Below are 20,649 nucleotides of genomic sequence, written 5' to 3'. Positions count from 1 at the left end.
TTGAATTGATTGATTGATTGATTTAAAGTTTTCTGGCATCCTGACATCTAAGGTCTTTGACGCTGATATAATCTATTTTATATAAAAAATAAAAGAATATTCAATCAAAACCATAAAAGTTGAATGTCATTAAAGAAGTTAAATAGTTTTCAGAAGACCTGCTTCTGAAATAAATCTAAAAATGCCGCTCGCATAGTAGGACACATCATATCCAAGAATCTTGGCAAGGATGAACCTGCCATCCTCACCTGGAGCCTCAAACAGATATCTATTTCTTAAGTTATTATGATTGGGGCATTCGGTTAACAAATGCCTCACTATTAAACAGTCGTTGCAGTACGGTTGGTGTTGGTCCTTCAGCAGAAACTCGTGTGAACAATACGGAGACGACAAAAAAATTAATCTTTATTTCCGTAATTTTACCATAGAGCTTAAAAGTTATCGATAATATTTCATAATGACAAGTTATTGGTAAATAACATTTATGATGACTTTCAATTCACTCACATTTCCATCGCTTTTATTTTACATTTGAAGAGGAGTCCTTTTCAATTTCCAGGTTGTCAAAAGAATTTACATTAATTAAACAGGCAGAGGTCATCTACGGTGTCTGGGTTTCAACATTTGCTCCAGGGGTATGGGAAACATTCGGTTTAAAGGGAGAGAAGAGGGAATAATAATACTGAAAAAAAATCTATGGAAATAATAAGTTTCAGGGAAATAAAATATTATAAATGTCTGAAATTCTTAGGAAGACCCCATTAACCCTTCATGGAATTAATTTCTCCCAAGTGTCCACTCCCTATCCTATCACAATGGGATGATGATATTATGATTAGAGTGGCTCAAGTGTATGCTGAACCCACTTGATGGGACTAAGAGCATTTCAAGAATACAATCATCCACACTTTAATCATAGTGGCAAACAAACCAGACAGAATGCCGAGAGTCCTACCTTCATGAAACCGGCCCACCCCTAGAATCTGAGGGTCAAATATCAGCATGAGAATATTTATGCAGGCCAGTACGGGAATACTGACACTCCTATGGTCCAAACATTATCAGGTAGTTGGCAAGACCACCACAGCTCCAAAAATTGGTCTCAAAAGACTCGAATCCTGAATACGGTATCCCCTTAAAAAAAATCTAGACAGTGAAAAGGGTAAGAGAGTTTTGATATTAAGGTTGGAGATAGCTGATGAAGCAATGATAAGTAATAGAAATAAGATGAGAGAAATTTAGAGTTAAACTAAGTAAAAGAAAAAAAAGAAAAATTATTCCCCAGTTTGAGAACCCTCTTGCTCGGCACAAGGTATCAGCGTGGAAAGGATATGCCGAGATGAAGCTCAATGACTTTATCAAGGCATTTTCTCGTTAAGAGGGCTGCTCTATGAGAAACTTTAAGCTTCATTCCCCATGTCTTTCCAATTTCCCTATGGACATCAAGCATATCTAGGTTTTAATTCTTGCTTAAGGCACTGACTTCAGTACCAAAAACTTTGTTCAGTATTCATTAGACAAATCATCTATGATTTGTATATTTTCATTAGCAATATTGTTAGGAAGTTTATAAAATTTAGGCATCCTTCGATGGCAAGTTTTTAAAATAGAACTCTTTGAAGGTTGGTCAGCAGTATTACTACCAGATTTCATCAACAGTACCGGGGAGAGGGGGGGGGGGGGGTTATCCAGGAGATTGGGTGTCTATTGCCAAAGGCTCTATATTTTGATTTGTATGTATGTAGTATGCTTGTTTTACCTCCTTGGGAATATTATGAGAGCATTATCCAGTGATATGGAGATCTACATTCTCCACCATAGGCACAGTGAGAGCATATTTCCCAGATAATATACTCTATACCCTACCCATGGGATAGCCCCATAACAGATAGGGAGGCACAGTTGTAAGCTAAACACACCTGTTAGGACTGAGACCATGTTAACATGGAATCATCCTTATATAATAAGAAGACCAAAGTAAAGATAAGAGGTAGAATAAGAGTAGAGAGCAGAATTTAGATTCAAACAGGGAAACAGATCATAAAATCTATCTGTAGGTACCTGCGAGTCAGTTATTTCCCGGCTCCTTCCCACTTTAAGTGACTTCAAGAGATTGGCAGCAGCTATAGAGGTCTTCCACGACTTAAATAATATGACTCTCCAATCAGTGATTTGATTGTGCAAGGGAGAGCTGACCTTCCTCCCAAAAGATGGCAATATATCACCATCTAGCCAACAGGAGTGACGAGTATAAGAGAGAGGGAGAGAGATCAAGTTTGATATTTTTGAGCTGACCTTCCTCCCAAAAGATGGCAATATATCACCATCTAGCCAACAGGAGTGACGAGTATAAGAGAGAGGGAGAGAGATCAAGTTTGATATTTTTGAGGGCAGAATGATGAAGCTTCAAAATTACATGCATATAATAAATAATAAATTTTTTTTATCAAAATTATGCTTTTAAGGCACATGATAAATCACCGTACAAATAATTGATAAAAGACATTAAATAAATATTCTAGTTGATAAATCTAAAAGAAATACAAGTGAATGTTGAAAAACTTATAAATGTATGCCATCCCTTAACAACACTCTTTGATCCCCTGTAGCTTTAGCTTATACAGTGATGCCTCGCAACACAATATTAATTGGTTCCGTAAGGGCTCTCGTAAAGTGATATTTTTCGTGTAGCGAGTCGCCTTTTATTTGTAAATAGCCTAATTTGTTCCAGACCGTAGAAAAACACCACATTAAATTATAAAAAGGATATGCACCACTAAACAGTACTAAATATATGAAAAGTACTGTACTTTGCTAATTTGATAACAAATTAACATTGATAATCTGAATAAGAAGTGTTTAATTAGAGCAAACAGTAAAAATACAGTAACAAAAATGTGGAACCTTACCTTTGGAGTGAGGTGATATCCGAGAGCGAGGTGTGGGGCGGTAGAAGAGGATGAAAACGGCTGAAAACGTTTACGTACAAGTGGCAGAAAGTGTAAACACTTAGCTTTAAAACACAGATTTATAAATAATAGAAAACTTTAACACTTAATTTTAGGAAACGCATCTACAAATGGCAGGAAATATCAACACTTAACTTTACGATAAACTTGAAATAAAATTTTTTTTTTCCTTTTTCTATTTTTTTTTTTACTTTACGTTTCCTATTTTCTAAATTTAATTACACTACGTATTTTCTTCATCACTGCCACTTTTCTTTTCTTAGCTGGCGCTTGGTCTGCTTCTACCGAAGGCCTCTTACTAAAATATTCGTCCAAAGAAGCTTGTTTCTGCCTGCCTCTTAAAATTTTCCTGAGCACACTTAACCCCATGCCACCCTCGTATTTTTTTCTTATTTCCATCATCCTCTTCTTTCCCTTGACATCAGCGACTTTCTTGGGACCCATGGCTAATGATGTATCGTAAGTATCACACACGATAACAGTACGTACTGTAAGATTGTTACAACAGCGAAATCACAAACACTAAGTCAATGCGTACGATACCGTTGCAGAAACGAGAAGACAGAGGAACGCCGATGTGTAGATGCACGATGGGATACAGTACAGTAGATGCCGACCAATAGAAGAGCAGGATCTCATGGTGGTAACCAGTATCCGAATAGGGAGATAACCAATGGGAACGCAGGAGGATGGTAGCGAGTTTATGGGCTGGCGGTGCGCAAATTTTAAAATCCGTCTCGGATACGGTCGGGCTCTCGCTCCATACCGCCTTTCGTTGTCTGAAACATTTTTCGTGATCTGAGTCGTAACATTCTTCGCATCTCCTTTCATAAAGTGAAAATTTTGTAAGTCGATTCTTTCGTAACTAGAGGTTTGACTGTATACCTAAAATACAATTTTGTGCATCTGAGCCTTGATAGTAGACAAAAATGCTATAGTATTCATAATTATATAATAGTATCCATTGTTAAAAAACAAAAAATATAGGAAATCATATGCATGTATATAACAGCAAATAAAGGAGAACACCTTCCCTGAAAAGCTCCCCCCCCCCCCAAAAAAAAAAAAAACATTAATACATGAGGGTTTGAAAAATTCTCTTTTGCATCAGTATCAGCCTCCTCAACACACTCTCCTGTTATATAAGTGAATACTGTCCTGTATTTGTTCTTATATAAAGGAATAACTTTGTTTTGGTTTCTTACATCAAGGCCTGTTTTGCACTGGTTTCAAAATAACACTGAATGTTTAAAGAGCTCTCTTATAGGAAGGCCAGATTGGGGAGACTTTCACTGCTATACTGTATAAAAGAATTATAGAGACCTTATGTAATAAAAAATTTAGCATTCATATCTTTTAACTGAGAACCACATTATCTCTTAAATGATTGTGGATGGTCTTCTGCATTTACTGTTATGTAACTGTGAATACTGAGCCTACCTAGGATCTAAGAATGTTGAGGCCTAACTTAAATGTAAATGAAAATCATCAATAAATCATGATGGCTCATTTTTCATCCATAATAAAAGCCAATGAAAATTATAACAGCCTCATTGAAAAAGCATGAATTAGAACATTTCTAAATCAGCTCCAAGAACAATAATACAGGCCATCTTCCAATAGTTGCGTTACTTCAAGATCATGTATCAATTAGCTTTCATTGACATCTGTACAAGCAAGGTTCTGATATATCTTTGAATTACATGTGCTGTCTTTTCCACAAAATTGCATTTCTTTTAAGATTTTTGTGTTCCTAATATCTTCAAATCATTTGATGGTTCTAAATTGAAGTAATTCATTGTGCCATGACTAAGGTAAATTCAAAATCCTCTGAAAGGTGGTCAGATCAAGAAAATCGTGAACCGATAATTATTTAAGAGAAAATCTTCCTAATCTATAATTTTACTGAGTACATTATTCCATTAAAGAAAGACACCAATCAAGGTACAAAATCCTGAATATTACCAGGAGAGATCTATTAAATACAGTACTACTCAATATTTTGCTCTCAAATAATAATAGAAAGTGCTGTATGAAATTTCACATTATTCCAGTGATTAGCTTTTTCTATGATACATACATTTACATAAAAATCGGATTTTGAGCGAAGCGAAAAATCTATTTTTGGGTGAGATGACCATGTCGTCCTGATGGAAGTTCCTATAAGTAGCTTCCTAAGGGGTATATGTACTACAGTAATATTCCCAGAGAATTTTACCTTTAGGTCTCCAGAATTCTAATTCCTGGTGCGAATATCCTTAAATTTTCTCTCAAGGATATCGCATGATATCAGAGGACGTATTCTTGACACGCCACAAAGCAATCTGCACCCCTAATAGCGTTTACGCTTTGAGGGGGAAAGTGGCAGAATAGAAGGGGAGCTGTATCAAGGTTACCCTAGTTCTCATACTACTATTGAGTATCACAACAGCGCCATATCCAAGATGGCGGACATTCCTTGTAGCATTGTGCATGGTGCTACAGATACAGTACTTCGGGAGGGATACTGTGAGGATCATTTCTTTTTAGAAAAGAAGGGTGGGTCCATCAGGACGACATGGCCATCTCACCCAGAAATAGATTTTTCGCTTCACTCAAAATACGTTTTTTGGGCTCAAGCATACCAGAGAATTAATGTATCTGTGGATTTTCATCAGTGCCTTAACCTTGGGACAACATTTCTATGGTCATTTGGACCAATTGAGACAAATGACGTTACCGTTATCCGTCATCATCACTAATCATAAACGATGTTAGTGCTTCATGCCCCCTACAGGGAAGAGTCATTCTAGACAGTAGAAAAGTTTGTATATATTGCCGAATCAATATCAGTGTCTCTAATATCCATTGTTTCCGAGCATACATTTATATGAAGAATACTTACTTCAGTAAGTCAAAGAACTCTGGCATTTTAAACATGCAATTGTCGGGCGAATTTGGACGCAATTACATTCTAATAGACATTTATTTCTAATAAATGACTAAATGAATTAACAAGTAAAACGAATGTAGCATGATAACGGAGTTATACATGTAGCATATACAGAAATTATATTTCTTTCTTGAAAGGAAAGAAATGATGAGTGCCACTCTCAGATTGAAGAAAAATTTTATAATAAAATTTCTTTTCGTAATTTCTGTACCAGTTACCTTCTATCGACACTGTGTACTACGTACACACGGCACTAGTGCTATCTGTATAATTCCACACCTGGGAGTTAGTGTCACCATGGTTACACTCATTCAAAGGAGGTCACACTAAAAGTGATGACTTCTTCTCCCTTTAATTGACAGTCCCAGTCAATTAGCTGTTCATCGCAGAATTAGACGGCAGGTCGCTGCCACCACATAATGCTTCCGTTCATGGACCTGCTTAGAATATGAGCGAGAACATTCAAGGTCCCAATTAATTAACTGTTTATGACAGTAATTAGGGGGCAGGTTTTAATACGCTACCTGCCGCCACTACATAGTGCTTTAGTTAATGGACCTTCTTCGCATAGTGTTTGTAAAACACTCTGGATGATTTCCATCCGGTGTATGAACGAAGACGGTCAAAGTCAATATACTGAAAGAAGTTCAGCGATGAAGCAATTTTTCTCGGATCATGACCTGCGGGAGTACTGCCAGGATCTGCTCTACGAATAAAGTAGGTGAGCTTTGCCCTCAGTTGTTTTAGGGACAGTTTGATCCAGGGGTTTCTCCTTTGAAGAGCTGTCCTCCCCTGAAATCTGAAGTTCTACGAAGATAGACCTTTAAACACTCTATAGGACATAGAGAGACATCTTCCTTCAGAGGGCAGATTCTCCAGGGACCCCACCTCTTAGTGGGTAGCTCATTCTTAGCAAGAAAGGTTGGATCAGGGAAGAGATTCAGTTCTCCCGCTTATGTGAACTGAATGTGGCCCTCATCTCGAGATAGGGCCACTATTTCACTAACTTTAGCCCCGGAGGCTATAGCGAACAGAAAAATAACCTTTTGGGTTAGATCCTTAAGGTAACAATCTTCATTGTTCACAGATGAGGCATAATGTAGGACCTTGTCCAAAGACCAAGAGATGGGCTTTGGTGGTGCTGCAGCCCTATGCCTTGCACATGCCTTCGGGATCTTATTGAAGATTTCATTCGCCAGATACACTTGAAAGGCATATAGAAGAGGTCTAGTCAAGGCTGACTTGCACGTAGTTATCGTGTTGACTGCCAGACCTTGATTATGAAGGTAGACAAAGGACAGACAGAAGTTCACTGAAATTTCTTTCGGTAATTTTGCTTTTACGAAAGCAACCTACTTTTTCCAAAAAGACTCATATTGTCTTCTACTTGACTTGAACTTGTATTCTTCTCGGAATTCTATATTGCCTTCAGAGATCCTCAAATCTTTTTCTAACCGCTAGGGCAAGAAAATCATGAAATGAAGGGTTCAGGTTCTCCGTGATAAATCGAAGGCAATTAACTTCTGAACCTTCTGAAATAGTCCTGGGTTCAGAACTAGGGCCAACCTCAGCCTCAGTTCCTTCATTAAAGAGGACAGATTGCTCTTGGGCTACTTGGGAGCCAAGAGCTACTCCTCCCTGGAAGGATCTCAGCATGTTGAGGACCTTAAGCAAGTGACTGGATGGGATGAACAGGAAATACTGAGTCCATCCCTTCAATACCAGAGACATGATGTCTGTTATCTCCACTAGAGGATCCTCGTATGGGGCTACATATTGAGGTAGTTTCTTGAAGACGCTCGTGATGAAGAGGTCGATCTGCAGCTCGGGGACTTGTTCCCATCTGGGAGAGAATAGGTCTGTGTCTGTGGACCATTCTAACTCTATCGGCTTGCGGCCAAGTAGAGCATCCACTGTCACATTGCGGATCGATTGTACATGAACTGCTGACAGGTGCCATCCCTTTAAGGAAGGGATGGTTAACGTCACCTGGACTGTATGAGACGTTCTGTAGTATTGCCGATTGCAACGTCTCATTATCGCTTCGGTGTCCCAGATCAGCCGTAGGAAGTCTGATCTGCGTGGAGAGAGTTTCCCCACCCATGACAGGACCTACATGGTCTTGGGACTTCTGGCCTTTGACCCTTATTAGGGAAGCGATTAAGGAAGGACCGATATCGGTCTTTTAAGATCTCTTTGAGCATTTGATGCGTATCTTCTCCAGACTCTTAACGCATATTTCAGCAGTGCTCTTGGCACTGGGTCTGTCTCTATTGCAAACTGGAGAGAGTTCAGAGCTCCTCCCTGTTAGCGTCTTGGAAACCTGACTGATTACCAGAGTCTCTTGACCGACCTTGCAATCTCCTTTTACATTCCCAAGGGAAAGGAGAGTGGGTGTGACCACAGGCTTCAATGGTTTTTTAGCCATTGAAACCTTTGAGCTGGAGAGAATCGAGACTTCTTGAAGTTTATCTTGCATCCGCGATGTTCCGGGAACCAGATAATTTCCTTGGATGTTCATAGACCAGCCACTTCGGGTGCTGCTCACCCCAGCCTCTCGTTCAGGTACATTGTTGCCTGAACCCTTTCTAGGCTTGGTTTTTGCGTGACTGTGTCTGCCAATTCTGTGAAGATATTTAGGACTGTGTCTAGTCCGACAAGTATCTTTCCTAGGATATACGTTACCCTCTGTAACCTGAATCCTAGATAGGAGGGGAGGGGGTGATTGACTGGAAGTTGCCAATAGACAGCTTTCAGGTCTGACAAGACTACGAACACCTCTTTTTGAAACAGGGTCCTTATGTTCAGAAGGATTAACATTCTGAACTCGCAGTTTTATTTGAACTTGTTGAGTGGTGACAAGTCCAGAATGACTCTGAGTCTTCTTGAGTCTTTCTCATGAACACCAAACATCCTTCCCTGGAATTCGATGGACTATAGTTTCCTTACCACCTGTATGCTCTAGAGCTCTCAGGTATACTCCTCCAGGAGGGTTTTGGATTGTAGGAAGAGTTGAGGAAATGATGGTGGAGACATTTCTACCTCCCATCTTAGTCCCATCTTGATTAGGCCTTGGACCCAAGGATCGAAGGTCCAGCGATCCTAAAGAAACATCCCTCCTACCAGAAGCATCTCAATGCTTCGAATGATCAGTAAGTTTATATTTTCGACCACCTGCCTGTGGCACCGCGGTCACTGCAACTGTGGGATGTTGAACGACCCGATGTATATTTCTAGACTTTTCCGTCTTCCTTTTAGGTTGGGGACCCACAACCGAGGAAGACTTTCTCTTTGAAAGGATGCCCCACTTTTGGAGAAGTCCTATGTTCTCCGTGGTGGCGTTCTTAATTACTTTTCTAACTACCTCGTCTGGGAAGAGGTCTTTACCCCAGATGTTGGAAGATATTAGCTTCCTTGTTTCATTTTTCTTTGTTGCGGCAGCGAACACAAACTCCCTACACCTCTCTCCTAGCCTTCATAAAGGCATAAAGGTCTTTTACTAAGGTAGCCATATGCATTTTGGCTAAGACCATGAGCATGTCTGGGGTACCTTGATGAGTTGAACACAACTCTACATAGTTTTGTAGGGATAGGGAGGCTGCAAGTCTCTCCTTTGTCTCTTGTTGATTATACAAGAGAAACTCGGATAATTTAGGGAGATTTTCGTTAAACTGTTGACTGGCGACATACTCATCTAGTCTTCCTACTGAAAAGGTTAAGTGGGCTTCCTTCCAGTCCTTCTCCTGTCTGGGAAAAGCTAGTGACAGAGGCTTGCACTCCTCGAGTGCATGACATGGTCTACCTGCCTCCACTGCCTTGGCAACAGATTTAAATGCCTTCCCCTTAAAGGGGAATAAAATTGAAGCAGGAGCAAGAAAGGAAGGGTGCCTGTTACCTAGTGTGAATACCTTCGATACCGAGTAACCCGCCTTTTTCAGGCTACTTGACAGGATAGCCTGTGCCTTATCATGGTCAAGAATCATGACCTCCTTCGATTCCGTTCCTTTTCTTGACATTGGTACATACTTCAGTCGAACGAAACAATTAGGGAAAGCGTCAAAGTTTGGCCAAAACTGGATTTTGTCCAAAGGAACAGCACCCATCTTCTACGAGATGTAGAGTTTGCCGTTTAAAATCAGCATCAGCTTTGCAAACCTCCAGGGATTGGTTTTGGAGCATGTCGGAAGGTCTTGATCTATGGGTCATTTGTATGACCCTTGGGGAGCGATGAGTGAAGCTTTACAAGGCTCTATCTTGCATTTCGCTTCCTGCTTTTCGTCTTGTTTGCGAAAGTTTTCTATTAGATTTTTCACTTGGGCCCATAATTGGTCCATTCTATCTAATAGAGGGGTAGAAGGTGAAGATGTCGATGTCAATGGCTCTAGAGCCGGCATACACGGAAACAATTCTGACACGACCATCTCCCCTTCTTCCCGTGGGCGCTTCCTGCCCTCCTTCCCAAAGGCTATCTGGCCGTCGGGAGATGTAAATCGTGCCTAGGGCACCACTATTTCCTTACTTGCTTTCGGAAATAGTAGCTTACGAATCCTATCATTAGGCAGGTAAGGTCCCGGAGAGATTTTTTGGAAACCTCTCACCCAGTTGCGTAATTTGTAATGAGCTGCATCACTAGTCTCTATCAACTTGGGATTCTCGAAACCCTCAGACATTAAGGTCCGACATACATTGCAAACCTGCGGGTTCCAATAGTGTAGGGATTCAGAAATAATATTGCAGGGGGCATATACCTGCATGTATTATGACAATAAAAACACTTACTCTTGATCTTGCAGAAGACTGCAACACATGTAATCTGGTGTTCCTCCTGTAAAGAAGGAAAACAGAATGAGTATACAATTGATTATCTCACTGATAAGCAATATATAAAAGTCATCTTTTAACAAAATAGCTTAGGATAGTAAGCTATAAAGAGATAGTGGGAGACACATACTTGTGTATCCCCTGCAAGCAAATGCTGTTACCTCCCCTCAGTATTAATTATAGGGAGATTCCTCTATCAAGGTAACTCCAACTAAAAGGGTTCTAACCCCCTAGGGGTAGAGAAGTGTATAATTCACTGTCCCTTTTTATTCTTAATACAGTGGGGTAAGGATGACTGATTTCTTAATCAGAATATTGAAGAAATACTATTCTTTCAATATAGGAGTGGTACCAGCAGAGGCTCGCACAAGGGTACCCAAGATATGTTAGAAATAACTACTATATAATCATACTATAGTTTTCTATTTGCAGTAGATACTATGTTGCAAATTACTGGCTACAGTATAATTATATATAATGTAGTTCAGCCAGTGTGCTGCCTTTGTGGCAAGCATCTGATGGCACGGTCCAGCTGGCATGACGCCAACTGGACTAGGAAAAATAAAGAGACATATATATGTGTATCCCACCTAACCTATTTGCTGTGGCCTCCCTTACAATATTAAATCATAGAGTTTCCTGATCAGGGAGACTCAATGATAAGGGCTCTACTCTTTAGGGGTTAGGAGTGTAACACCACAATCCTTAAAATATTTAATATTGTAGGGTAATCTGAACTGATTTCTAATCAGAATATTGAAGAAATTATATTATTTCAATATAGGATTGGGCTAAGCAAATACCTGGGTAGGGATACACAAGATATATTGGAAATAACTACTAGTATAATATATACAGTAGTTTTTCTATCTGCAGTATATCCTATACTGCAAATATACTGACTACCTATATAAACATATACAGTGAACCCTCGCTACTTCGCGGTTCGACAATCGCGGATTTACCACTTCGCGGGGTTTTTCCATAACCCATATATATATACATATCGCGGATTTTCCGGAAAATTCGAAAATACCGCGAAATCTGAAGACCCCCAAATACGATATTTTGTTACCTGTACTTCCATTAATACTGTAATTAGTAATATCTGCTCTTACTGATTGTTCATTGCATTACATATGATATATAATTCAGCACAGAAAGAAATAAAACACGAAAAGAGAATGTGATCATACGATAATTCAGTACGTAGTAAAATTAAATCGAACATGAAACGCAAATCAGATGCAGTCATACCATATTAGAATGGTGTGTACTGTAATGGATGTGCTTCTTTTCCATGAATCTTTTGTATGTATACGTACGTAGTACAGTACTGCATCCAATAATATTCTTTGTTGCAAAAATCACATTTCGAATAAGCGTACGAGAGAGAGAGAGAGAGAGAGAGAGAGAGAGAGAGAGAGAGAGAGAGAGAGAGAGAGAGGCGTAAAATAGCGTACGTAAATTTTTATTATTATTGTTATTATTATTATTATTGTTGTTGTTGTTAATAAAATTATTATTGTTATTATTATTATCATTATTATTATTATAATTACTGTACAGTATTATTATCATTATTTATTATTATTACGGTATTGTACTTAATCTACGTACGTTCAGTATGCGCGGGGCATCTTCTATGAGTAACCAACGCATCATAGTACTGTAAGACGGGTTGTGATTGGTTCAAGCGCTGATAGATGACGAATCAGAACTCAAGTTTTGTTATCTAGCCTGTGATTGGTGTTTTGCCCGCATCTTCTACCCGCAGCATCAAAGTTCTCGCGGGGCTGGATCGTTCACTTTCTCTTACCGCGTATCGCTGAGTAGACGTTCTTAAGTTTGTGAAGTTTAATCTGTGCTGTGTGCGACCTTTTTAAGTTGAACTTTTTGTTACAGTACTGTACGTAAATCCTACTGTAATGGCTCCCAAGCGTTCTGCTTCTCTTAAGGGTGGTAGTGAGCCTAAACGCCACCGAAGGATGATGACGATAGCTGAGAAGGTTACGCTTCTCGACATGTTAAAAGATGGTAGAAGTTACGCGGCCGCCGGCCGCCATTTTGGCATCAACGAATCCACCGTTCGCTATATCAAAAAGGACGAGGCGAACATTAGAAAGACGGCTGCAATCACCTTTAGCAGATCAGCGAAGCGAGTCGTTACAACGCGTAATAAAACGATCGTACGCATGGAAGGTGCTTTAGCTGTGTGGATTGCCGACTGCCGGAAGAAGAACATAGCGTTGGATACGAACACCATCCAAACAAAGGCTTTGAGTTTATATGAGAATTTTGCTGCAAAGGAACCTAAAGACAACGACGGCAACCATGCTGAAGATGATGATGATGCAGATGATCCTCAACCAGGGACATCCACTGATTCCCAGCCTCAGAAACGTTTTTCCGCAAGCAAAGGATGGTTCGCGAAGTTTCAGAAACGCTTCGCCCTGAAAAGCGTTTCCCTGCATGGGGAGTCTGCTTCCGCTGACACTGCCGCTGCTGAAACTTACGTGAACCAGACGTTCAAGAATATTATCGCCGAAGGTGGATACAAGCTGGAACAAGTCTTTAATATGGATGAGACTGGCTTGTTTTGGAAGAGAATGCCGTCGCGAACTTTCCTGTTCAAAGAGGAAGCCAAAGCCTCTGGCTTTAAGGCATTCACGGATCGCGTTACCCTCGTGATGTGTGGCAATGCTGCTGGATTTTTGTTAAAGCCGGGGCTTATTTATAAGTCGAAAAATCCTCGCGCTTTGAAAAATAAAAATAAGAATCTCCTTCCCGTGTACTGGATGCATAATCAAAAAGCATGGATTACGAAGATGCTGACCTCCAACTGGTTCCACCAGTGTTTTATCCCGCAAGTCAACAAATATCTCGTAGAGAAGGGCTTGCCATTCAAGATCCTTCTCCTTATGGATAACGCTGGTGGACACGCAACTGACCTGTCACATGAGGGCATTCAGGTTGAGTTCCTGCCACCCAACACCACGTCATTAATTCAACCGATGGACCAGGGGGTTATCAGGGCGTTCAAGGCCCTCTACACGAAGAATACCTTGGCGGACCTCGTTGCGTGTGTGGATGCTGCCCAAGATGACGAGGATGAAGATTTCAACTTGAAGGCGTACTGGCGGCAGTACACCATAGCCACGTGCCTGCAGAATATTCAGAAGGCACTTCAAGAGATGAAACCTGCAACCGTGAATGCGAGCTGGAAGAAGTTGTGGCCCGATATTGTTTACGACGACAAGGGATTTACTCCGTCGGAAATCCAACACTCTGCAATACGGAAATCTGTGCAGTTGGCTGCCATAATTGGAGGTCACGGGTTTGGCGACATGACGACTGAAGACGTCGACGAGTTGTTGGACTGCCATTCCCAGCCCCTAACTGACGCAGACCTCGAAGACCTGACGAAATCGGCAAGTGAGGAAGAGAGTGATACCCAGGAAGAGACCCAAGAAAATGTTGAAGAAACGGGCTTAACATTAGAACGGCTTGCCAAGTTCTGCAACCATATCAAGGAGGCGAAAGAAATGTTACAAGATTGGGACGAGGATATGGTTCGCTCGATGCAATTCTCCAACAAGGTCGATGACATCATGACTCCCTACAGGATGCTCTTGGATCGAAAAAAGAAGCAGCGGCAACAACTTCCGATCACAATGTTCTTCCAGCCTCGCAAAAAAGAGCCAGTTCCTCCTGCTAGTACGCCTTCGGAAGAAATTGAAGAAGTTTCCCAGGAAGAAGTTGAAGAGGTGTCCCAGGAAAAGACACCTCCGTCTGAAGAGACGTAAAATACTATCATTGACTGCACAGTAGAACACATCATCAGCTTCATCATCATCATTTCTACTGTGCAGCAAATTCATCGCCATCACCATTCAAGTTTTTCTTCAACTTCTTTCGTGGTGAGTACAGTAACAATCTTTATTTTTTACTTTAATATTCTTACTGCCTGTTTTATAGTTTAGTAATGTACGTACTGTATGCATTAAGTTAAAGGGAAGGTTTTAAAAGTCTACATGTTGTAACCTATCATATTTTTTTTGTTTAAAATTTACATTTACGTACGTAAAACAATCTCTCTCTCTCTCTCTCTCTCTCTCTCTCTCTCTCTCTCTCTCGTAAATTGTTTTCCTGCTTTGCTACGTACAATACTGTATAATTTATATTTGTAAGGTAACATATTTTGTAAATGCTTTTACTGTAAATACTGTATGTACTGTATCATTATTTATCACTATCATCATGCGCGTTAAATGCCTTGTTTGTTCTGAGCGTGGTTGTTTACTGAGCGTACACGCCGTCGTTTCAGGCGGCGTCATAAAGAAAAAGATTTCATTTGGTAGTCCTAAGAAAAATACGTAAACTAAAACATTGGTAATAAAAAAATCAACATACAGTACTGTATGATCAATATAATCGATGCAAAAACTAACCTATACATATATGTGTACACTAAATGAGTTTGTTTCTTCATTATGATCAGAGATGAACGTAAACAAAACATTGGTTGCCATTTTTTATCGTGCTTTTTAGGTGTTTAGGAAACGCATGATATAAAATCGCCTTTAATATTTGTGCCTGTTTTAGTTTAGGGTGCTGTAGTACATGCATTAAGTGTTCTGTACATTAAAGGGTGGTTTGTTAACAGTACTACGTACAAGGGAAGGTTTTAAAAGTCCGAATATACATGTTAAATAAATAGGTAAATATGATGTCACTACTTCGCGGATTTTCACCTATCGCGCCCGCGTCTGGAACCTATCTACCGCGATAAACGAGGGTTCACTGTACTGTAGTTCACCCAGGCATGTCGCCGGCATAGCTACTTCTTGCCGGCACATCCAGCATGCTAGCTAAAAGAGAGAGATAGCATGGAGTGAGGGCTACCTATTACTGCGTATGTATACAGTAATTAAGGATATAAAGTCTAATTTTACTGCCTCTCTCTAGAAAGAAGGTTCAATTGGAAGGGGAGAATATAACATTCAGGCTTTCATCCAGCCACAGTACCATCACCGGCAAGGTCCCGCCGATACACCACCGGCAGGCTAGCCTATGGCAGCACTAGTACAGTCGGGGTGCTGCCGGCTGAGTCAGCACCTATCAGTGCCGGCCTGGCCATCGGTACTACGACAACAGAACTTGTGGCTAGAAGTCCAAAGGCGAACTGAAGAACCTTGGTGACAGAAGGGACTTCCCACTCACAACCATCATGGCTGCCAACAAATGACATGGATACCAGCAGCATGTATCGCCGCCGGCAGCCGTCATAGCTGCCGACAGTTTGGAAGACACATGGTCGTCCGCATCCAACATGGCCGCCGGCAGTTGTCATGGCTGCCTGCAGCTGGACAACGGGTGAAGAAAGGGAGTCTGGCTGGCCCCGGCAACCCACCGGCAATGGTAAGGTTGCAGGACGCCGGCTCAAGAAAGACAATGGCTCGGCCATCATAAAAGAACAGAGGGGGAGGAAAAGGGTCCTATATGAGGTGGGATAGGAGCCAGCAATGTTGCCGGACCTAAACACCTTGGAGAAACTCTGTTTCAAGTATCGGCGCCATCCCAGGCGGCAGGAAAATCTTCTATTCTCCAGCCTAGGGTGTGCCAATACAGTTAAGGGGACAGCAACAGTGCCGCCTTCTCTCAACAAGGGAGAAACGGAGTTCCAGTGCCACGCCATCCTAGGCCTCAGAAGTATACTTCTCTTCAGCCTAGGGTCTGCGAGCATAGGACTAGTCTACTAGGCCACAGGGAGAAGGTGGCGGCATCATACAACCACTTCAGGTGTAGCCTAGGGAGGGCTAGCCTCCTATGCCGGCAGGGGAATGACTATTCACCCTGCCGGCCGACTGCCGACACAAGACTAAATACTCTGAGGTTCTGATCGAATCCCAAAACTTGCCATCTACTGTTAAGGGACGAGACAGAAAATCCTAAGCTAGTCATGCCTGAATTAAAAATTCAAGGCCGACCCATTAGGGTTGTAGCCTAAGGCTACACTCAGAGGGAAGAGAGATTACCCTTAATCTCTATTAGAGACGAGCATCGGTTATATAATAATTCTAGGAGATACAATCTCCAATGAATTGATAACCAATACACGAGGGTAACCGGGCAAATGTCGAAAGTATATGTTGCCTACGTTAGGTTACCTAGGCAAGGCGAGATCTCTGTTACAAATATCACCGAAACTCTGACATATACGAATGACACAGAAAAAGGAAAATTATGCATATAAATATCTTTACAAGTATAAAATGCCTAAATAGCTTTCATAATTAAATTAATGCTATCTAAAACTGGGAATGTCATTCTATTAACTAAATAACACAAGCCCAACGAACGGCAGCGCCCATGGCGCTTCCGGTAACAGGCCTAGCTCCTAATCACAATAAATTACTCTAATTTCACTGTGAGAGAGGAACTAAAATACACATATTGTAAAGATTCAATACTCAACTTTATTGAGGCGAAAGAAGCTGGAGATTGCATAATAATAATCCTTGAAAATCGATCGAAATGTCAGATCAACAGGGAACCCCACCGTGCGAATTCGCTACAAAATTAGGAATGTCCGCCCTCTTGGATATGGCGCTATTGTGATACTCAATAGTAGTATAAGAACTAGGGTAACCTTGATACGGCTCCCCCTCTATTCTGCCACTTTCCCCCTCGAAGCGTAAACGCTATTAGGGGTGCATATTGCTATGTGGCGTGTCAAGAATACGTCCTCTGATATTATGCGATATCCTTGAGAGAAAATTTAAGGATATTCACGCCAGGAGTTAGAACTCTGGAGACCTAAAGGTAAAATTCTCTGGGAATATCACTGTAGTACATATATCCCTTAGGAAGCTACTTAGAGGAACTTCCATCAGGACGACATGGCTTGAGCCCAAAAAACTATTACTACTAGGTCTACACTAATTTGTAAAATAACTTTATCAATATATAAACACCACTAACCTTGTACCAGTTGATTCATCATCACTATCATCATCACCAAACTCTGTGAAATAAAAAAAAATGTAAAGAGGAACTGTATATACATAATTATAATCACATAACTAGATAAGTTACAACCATTGTTGGAAAGGCAGGATGCTATACGAATACCCCATTGTGAAAAGAAAATAAGAAACCAGATTGAATAGTGTGCACAAGTGTACTTTCAAGCAAGAAAACTCTAATCCAAGGCAATAGACGACCATAGTAGAGAAGCTATGGTATTACAAAAGACTAGAGAACAATAGTTTGATTTTGGACTGTCCTTCTACTGGAAGAACTGCTCACCATAGCTAAAGAGTCTCTTCTACCCTTACCAAGTGCAAAGTAGCCAATGAACAATTACTGTGCTGTAGTTAACATCTTGCGTGAAGAAGAATTTTTCGGTTATCCTAAAGTTGTTAGTGGTATTAAGAAAGAGGAGAACATGTAAAGAATACGCCAGACTAATTGGTATATGTATAGACAAAGTAAAAATGATTCGTAACCAGAGAGGGATCCAATGTAGTACTATCTGGTTAGTTAAGGACTCAAAAACTCTTTAGCTGTAGTATCTCACTGAGCGGCTGGTACCCTGCCCAACCTATCTATTTATCTATAAATTCTATAAATAATATATATATATATATATATATATATATGTATATATATATATATATATATATATAAATATATATATATTCTTGTGAGGCCAGTCTAGTGTAGAGTAGATACAGAAGTCAATTCATGTATTTTATCTATTTTATCTATGTTTTTGTATGTACTGTATTAACGGCAGCACTTCCTGTTGGCACGGGCCTTTCCCTTGGTCGTTTTGTATGTGCATTGAAAAGATTAGCCAGCTCTCAAGATGAGTTCCTCTTGTGTAGATTTAAGATTTGTATGTAAATTTATGTAAGACTTTCGGCGTTAATCTCATTGTATTCTTCATTCATGTCAGTATATGTAAATTTACGTTATTTTTAAGAATTAGAACTTTTTATCTCATATTTTTGTCACAAAGCCTTACATAATCTGTAATATTATATGTTTGGTTCCCACACAAGGGACCATCATATAATATATTTTTTTCGGTGCCCAGACCCTTCGGATCAAGCGAGTCTGTTTTAAATATTGGTGATAACAGGGACTGTTTTGTGTAAAGGTTTTGAACAATTTAGTGTTGATAGGATTTTGTGTATTGTTAGGATATATATTTTTGGAGAGGTATTAAATATTGTTAAATTACAAGATGGCACAGTTTAATATCCAAGAGTTTTTGAATAACCCAAATGTTCAGGAACTGTCAGAAGCTAATGTAACTAAAGCTCAGTGGCTCTCCATTTTTTAATGGCCTGTGGTGGCCATGCAACGAGTGGAATGATTAAAACCTAAATCAAGTATCTAGCCTTAGAAGCATTCATAAACTCGGGAAAGTTGTCGAAAGAAAATATTGCAGAAGCTCATGAACTGATGGAGGACACTGAGGAAGAATTTTTAGCGAAGGACTAATTGACCCAAAAACTGAAGGCATGAAAGCAGAGAGGGATGTTGAGGCTGAGATTCGTCAAATTGCAGCGGAGGATAATTTGATTAAGTTGAAGATGATGGCGGAAGAGAAAGAAGAAGCACGATGTGCAAAGGAACTGGAAGCAAGACAGGAAGAAAGAGAGGCAGAACGAGAAGGAAAAGGAAGGGAAGAAGCCAGAGAGATCACAAGATATGCGAGGAGGATGGAAGAAAAAGAGCGAACGAGAAGAAAAGAAGGAAGAGGCTAGAGACATTGCATGACATGCAAGGGAGTTGGAACTGTTGAACACCCATGCACAGTTGGCAATGCAGAGAGAGGTGACCCCCGCTGTGCACGATCCAGTGTTTAATGTGGCGAATGCCCGGAGGTTAATGCCAAGGTTCACAGAAGAAGCTCCGGAGGAATTCTTCAATCATTCCGAAACTGTCGCATCGTCGATGCAAAGACCCAAAGATAAATGGCCTGTGTTATTGCAGAGTGTACTGTTTGGGAAAGGACGCAGTGCTTACTTATTTTTATCTCAGGACCAGAGGAGGGAGTATCAAGAAGTGAATAGAAGCATGCTGCAAGTGTATCAGATGACCCCTGAATATTGAAATGAAAGGTTTCAAAATTTGAGGAAGGACGAGAAAATGACTTTCCTTGAGTACGCTTATAAGGTACGACGATGTTTTAAGAGTTGGAGAGAGGCTGCTAACGTGAGGGAGATGGCTGATTTAGAAGAATTGATAATACTAAAACAGTATTTACGAGGAATTCTTGAACATATTCAAATGTACTTGAGAGAGAGAGAGGTGTAAAACTTGATAAAGTAGCTTCGCTGAGTGAAGATTATATTATGTCTTAAACACTCCTCAGGCATGAAGTTTCACCCGCCGCTCCGACAAAGTGTCAAGTATTCGCCGAATCATGGGAACCAGTTAAGTAATAACTACGTGAACAAGTTCAACATTTACAGTGGAAGTAGCACCGATACTGTTCCTAAGCAGAATGCGATAGTACCACAACAACAATCGTCGAATCCTCCTCCTTCAAGTATCGTGAAAGACGTGCAGAAGGATAATATTGTCTGTTTTAAGTGTGGCAACAGAGGCCATATTAGTAAGGAATGTTGGTCGAATCAACAAGAAGCAGTCACCCAAGTGATTAAGGATAATTCGATTTCACAGAATGCGAAGACAAAGAAACAATCGGGAAAGGTCGAAGAGGAAAATAAACCAGCCAATGTTTACACAACGAACAGGACAAACCCAAACAGCGTGGATACCTTTAATCCATATATCAGGAAGGTATGTTAGCAGCAATAAACGGAAGTGAGTAAACCCCGGTCAGGATATTGCGCGTCACAGGTTGTAACCGTAGTGAGGTGGTACGAGGAGTATACCCGTTGGTGG

The 20,649-nt window shown here is 40.5% G+C and overlaps 1 protein-coding gene across 2 annotated transcripts in view; it reads right to left on the bottom strand.

Moving 5' to 3' along the window:
* Positions 1 to 20,649, bottom strand: part of LOC137641375 (DDB1- and CUL4-associated factor 6-like) — an 861,079-nt gene that overhangs the window by 224,962 nt on the left and 615,468 nt on the right. For both annotated transcript variants that reach the window (XM_068373879.1, XM_068373880.1), the window contains one exon: positions 17,707 to 17,749. In XM_068373879.1, the coding sequence (XP_068229980.1) occupies positions 17,707 to 17,749 (43 nt within the window). The remainder of the gene's footprint in view (positions 1 to 17,706; positions 17,750 to 20,649) is intronic.

Source organism: Palaemon carinicauda, chromosome 5 (assembly GCF_036898095.1).
Source record: "Palaemon carinicauda isolate YSFRI2023 chromosome 5, ASM3689809v2, whole genome shotgun sequence".
NCBI classification, from domain to species: domain Eukaryota; kingdom Metazoa; phylum Arthropoda; class Malacostraca; order Decapoda; family Palaemonidae; genus Palaemon; species Palaemon carinicauda.
This window is presented reverse-complemented; position numbering and strand designations above follow the sequence as displayed.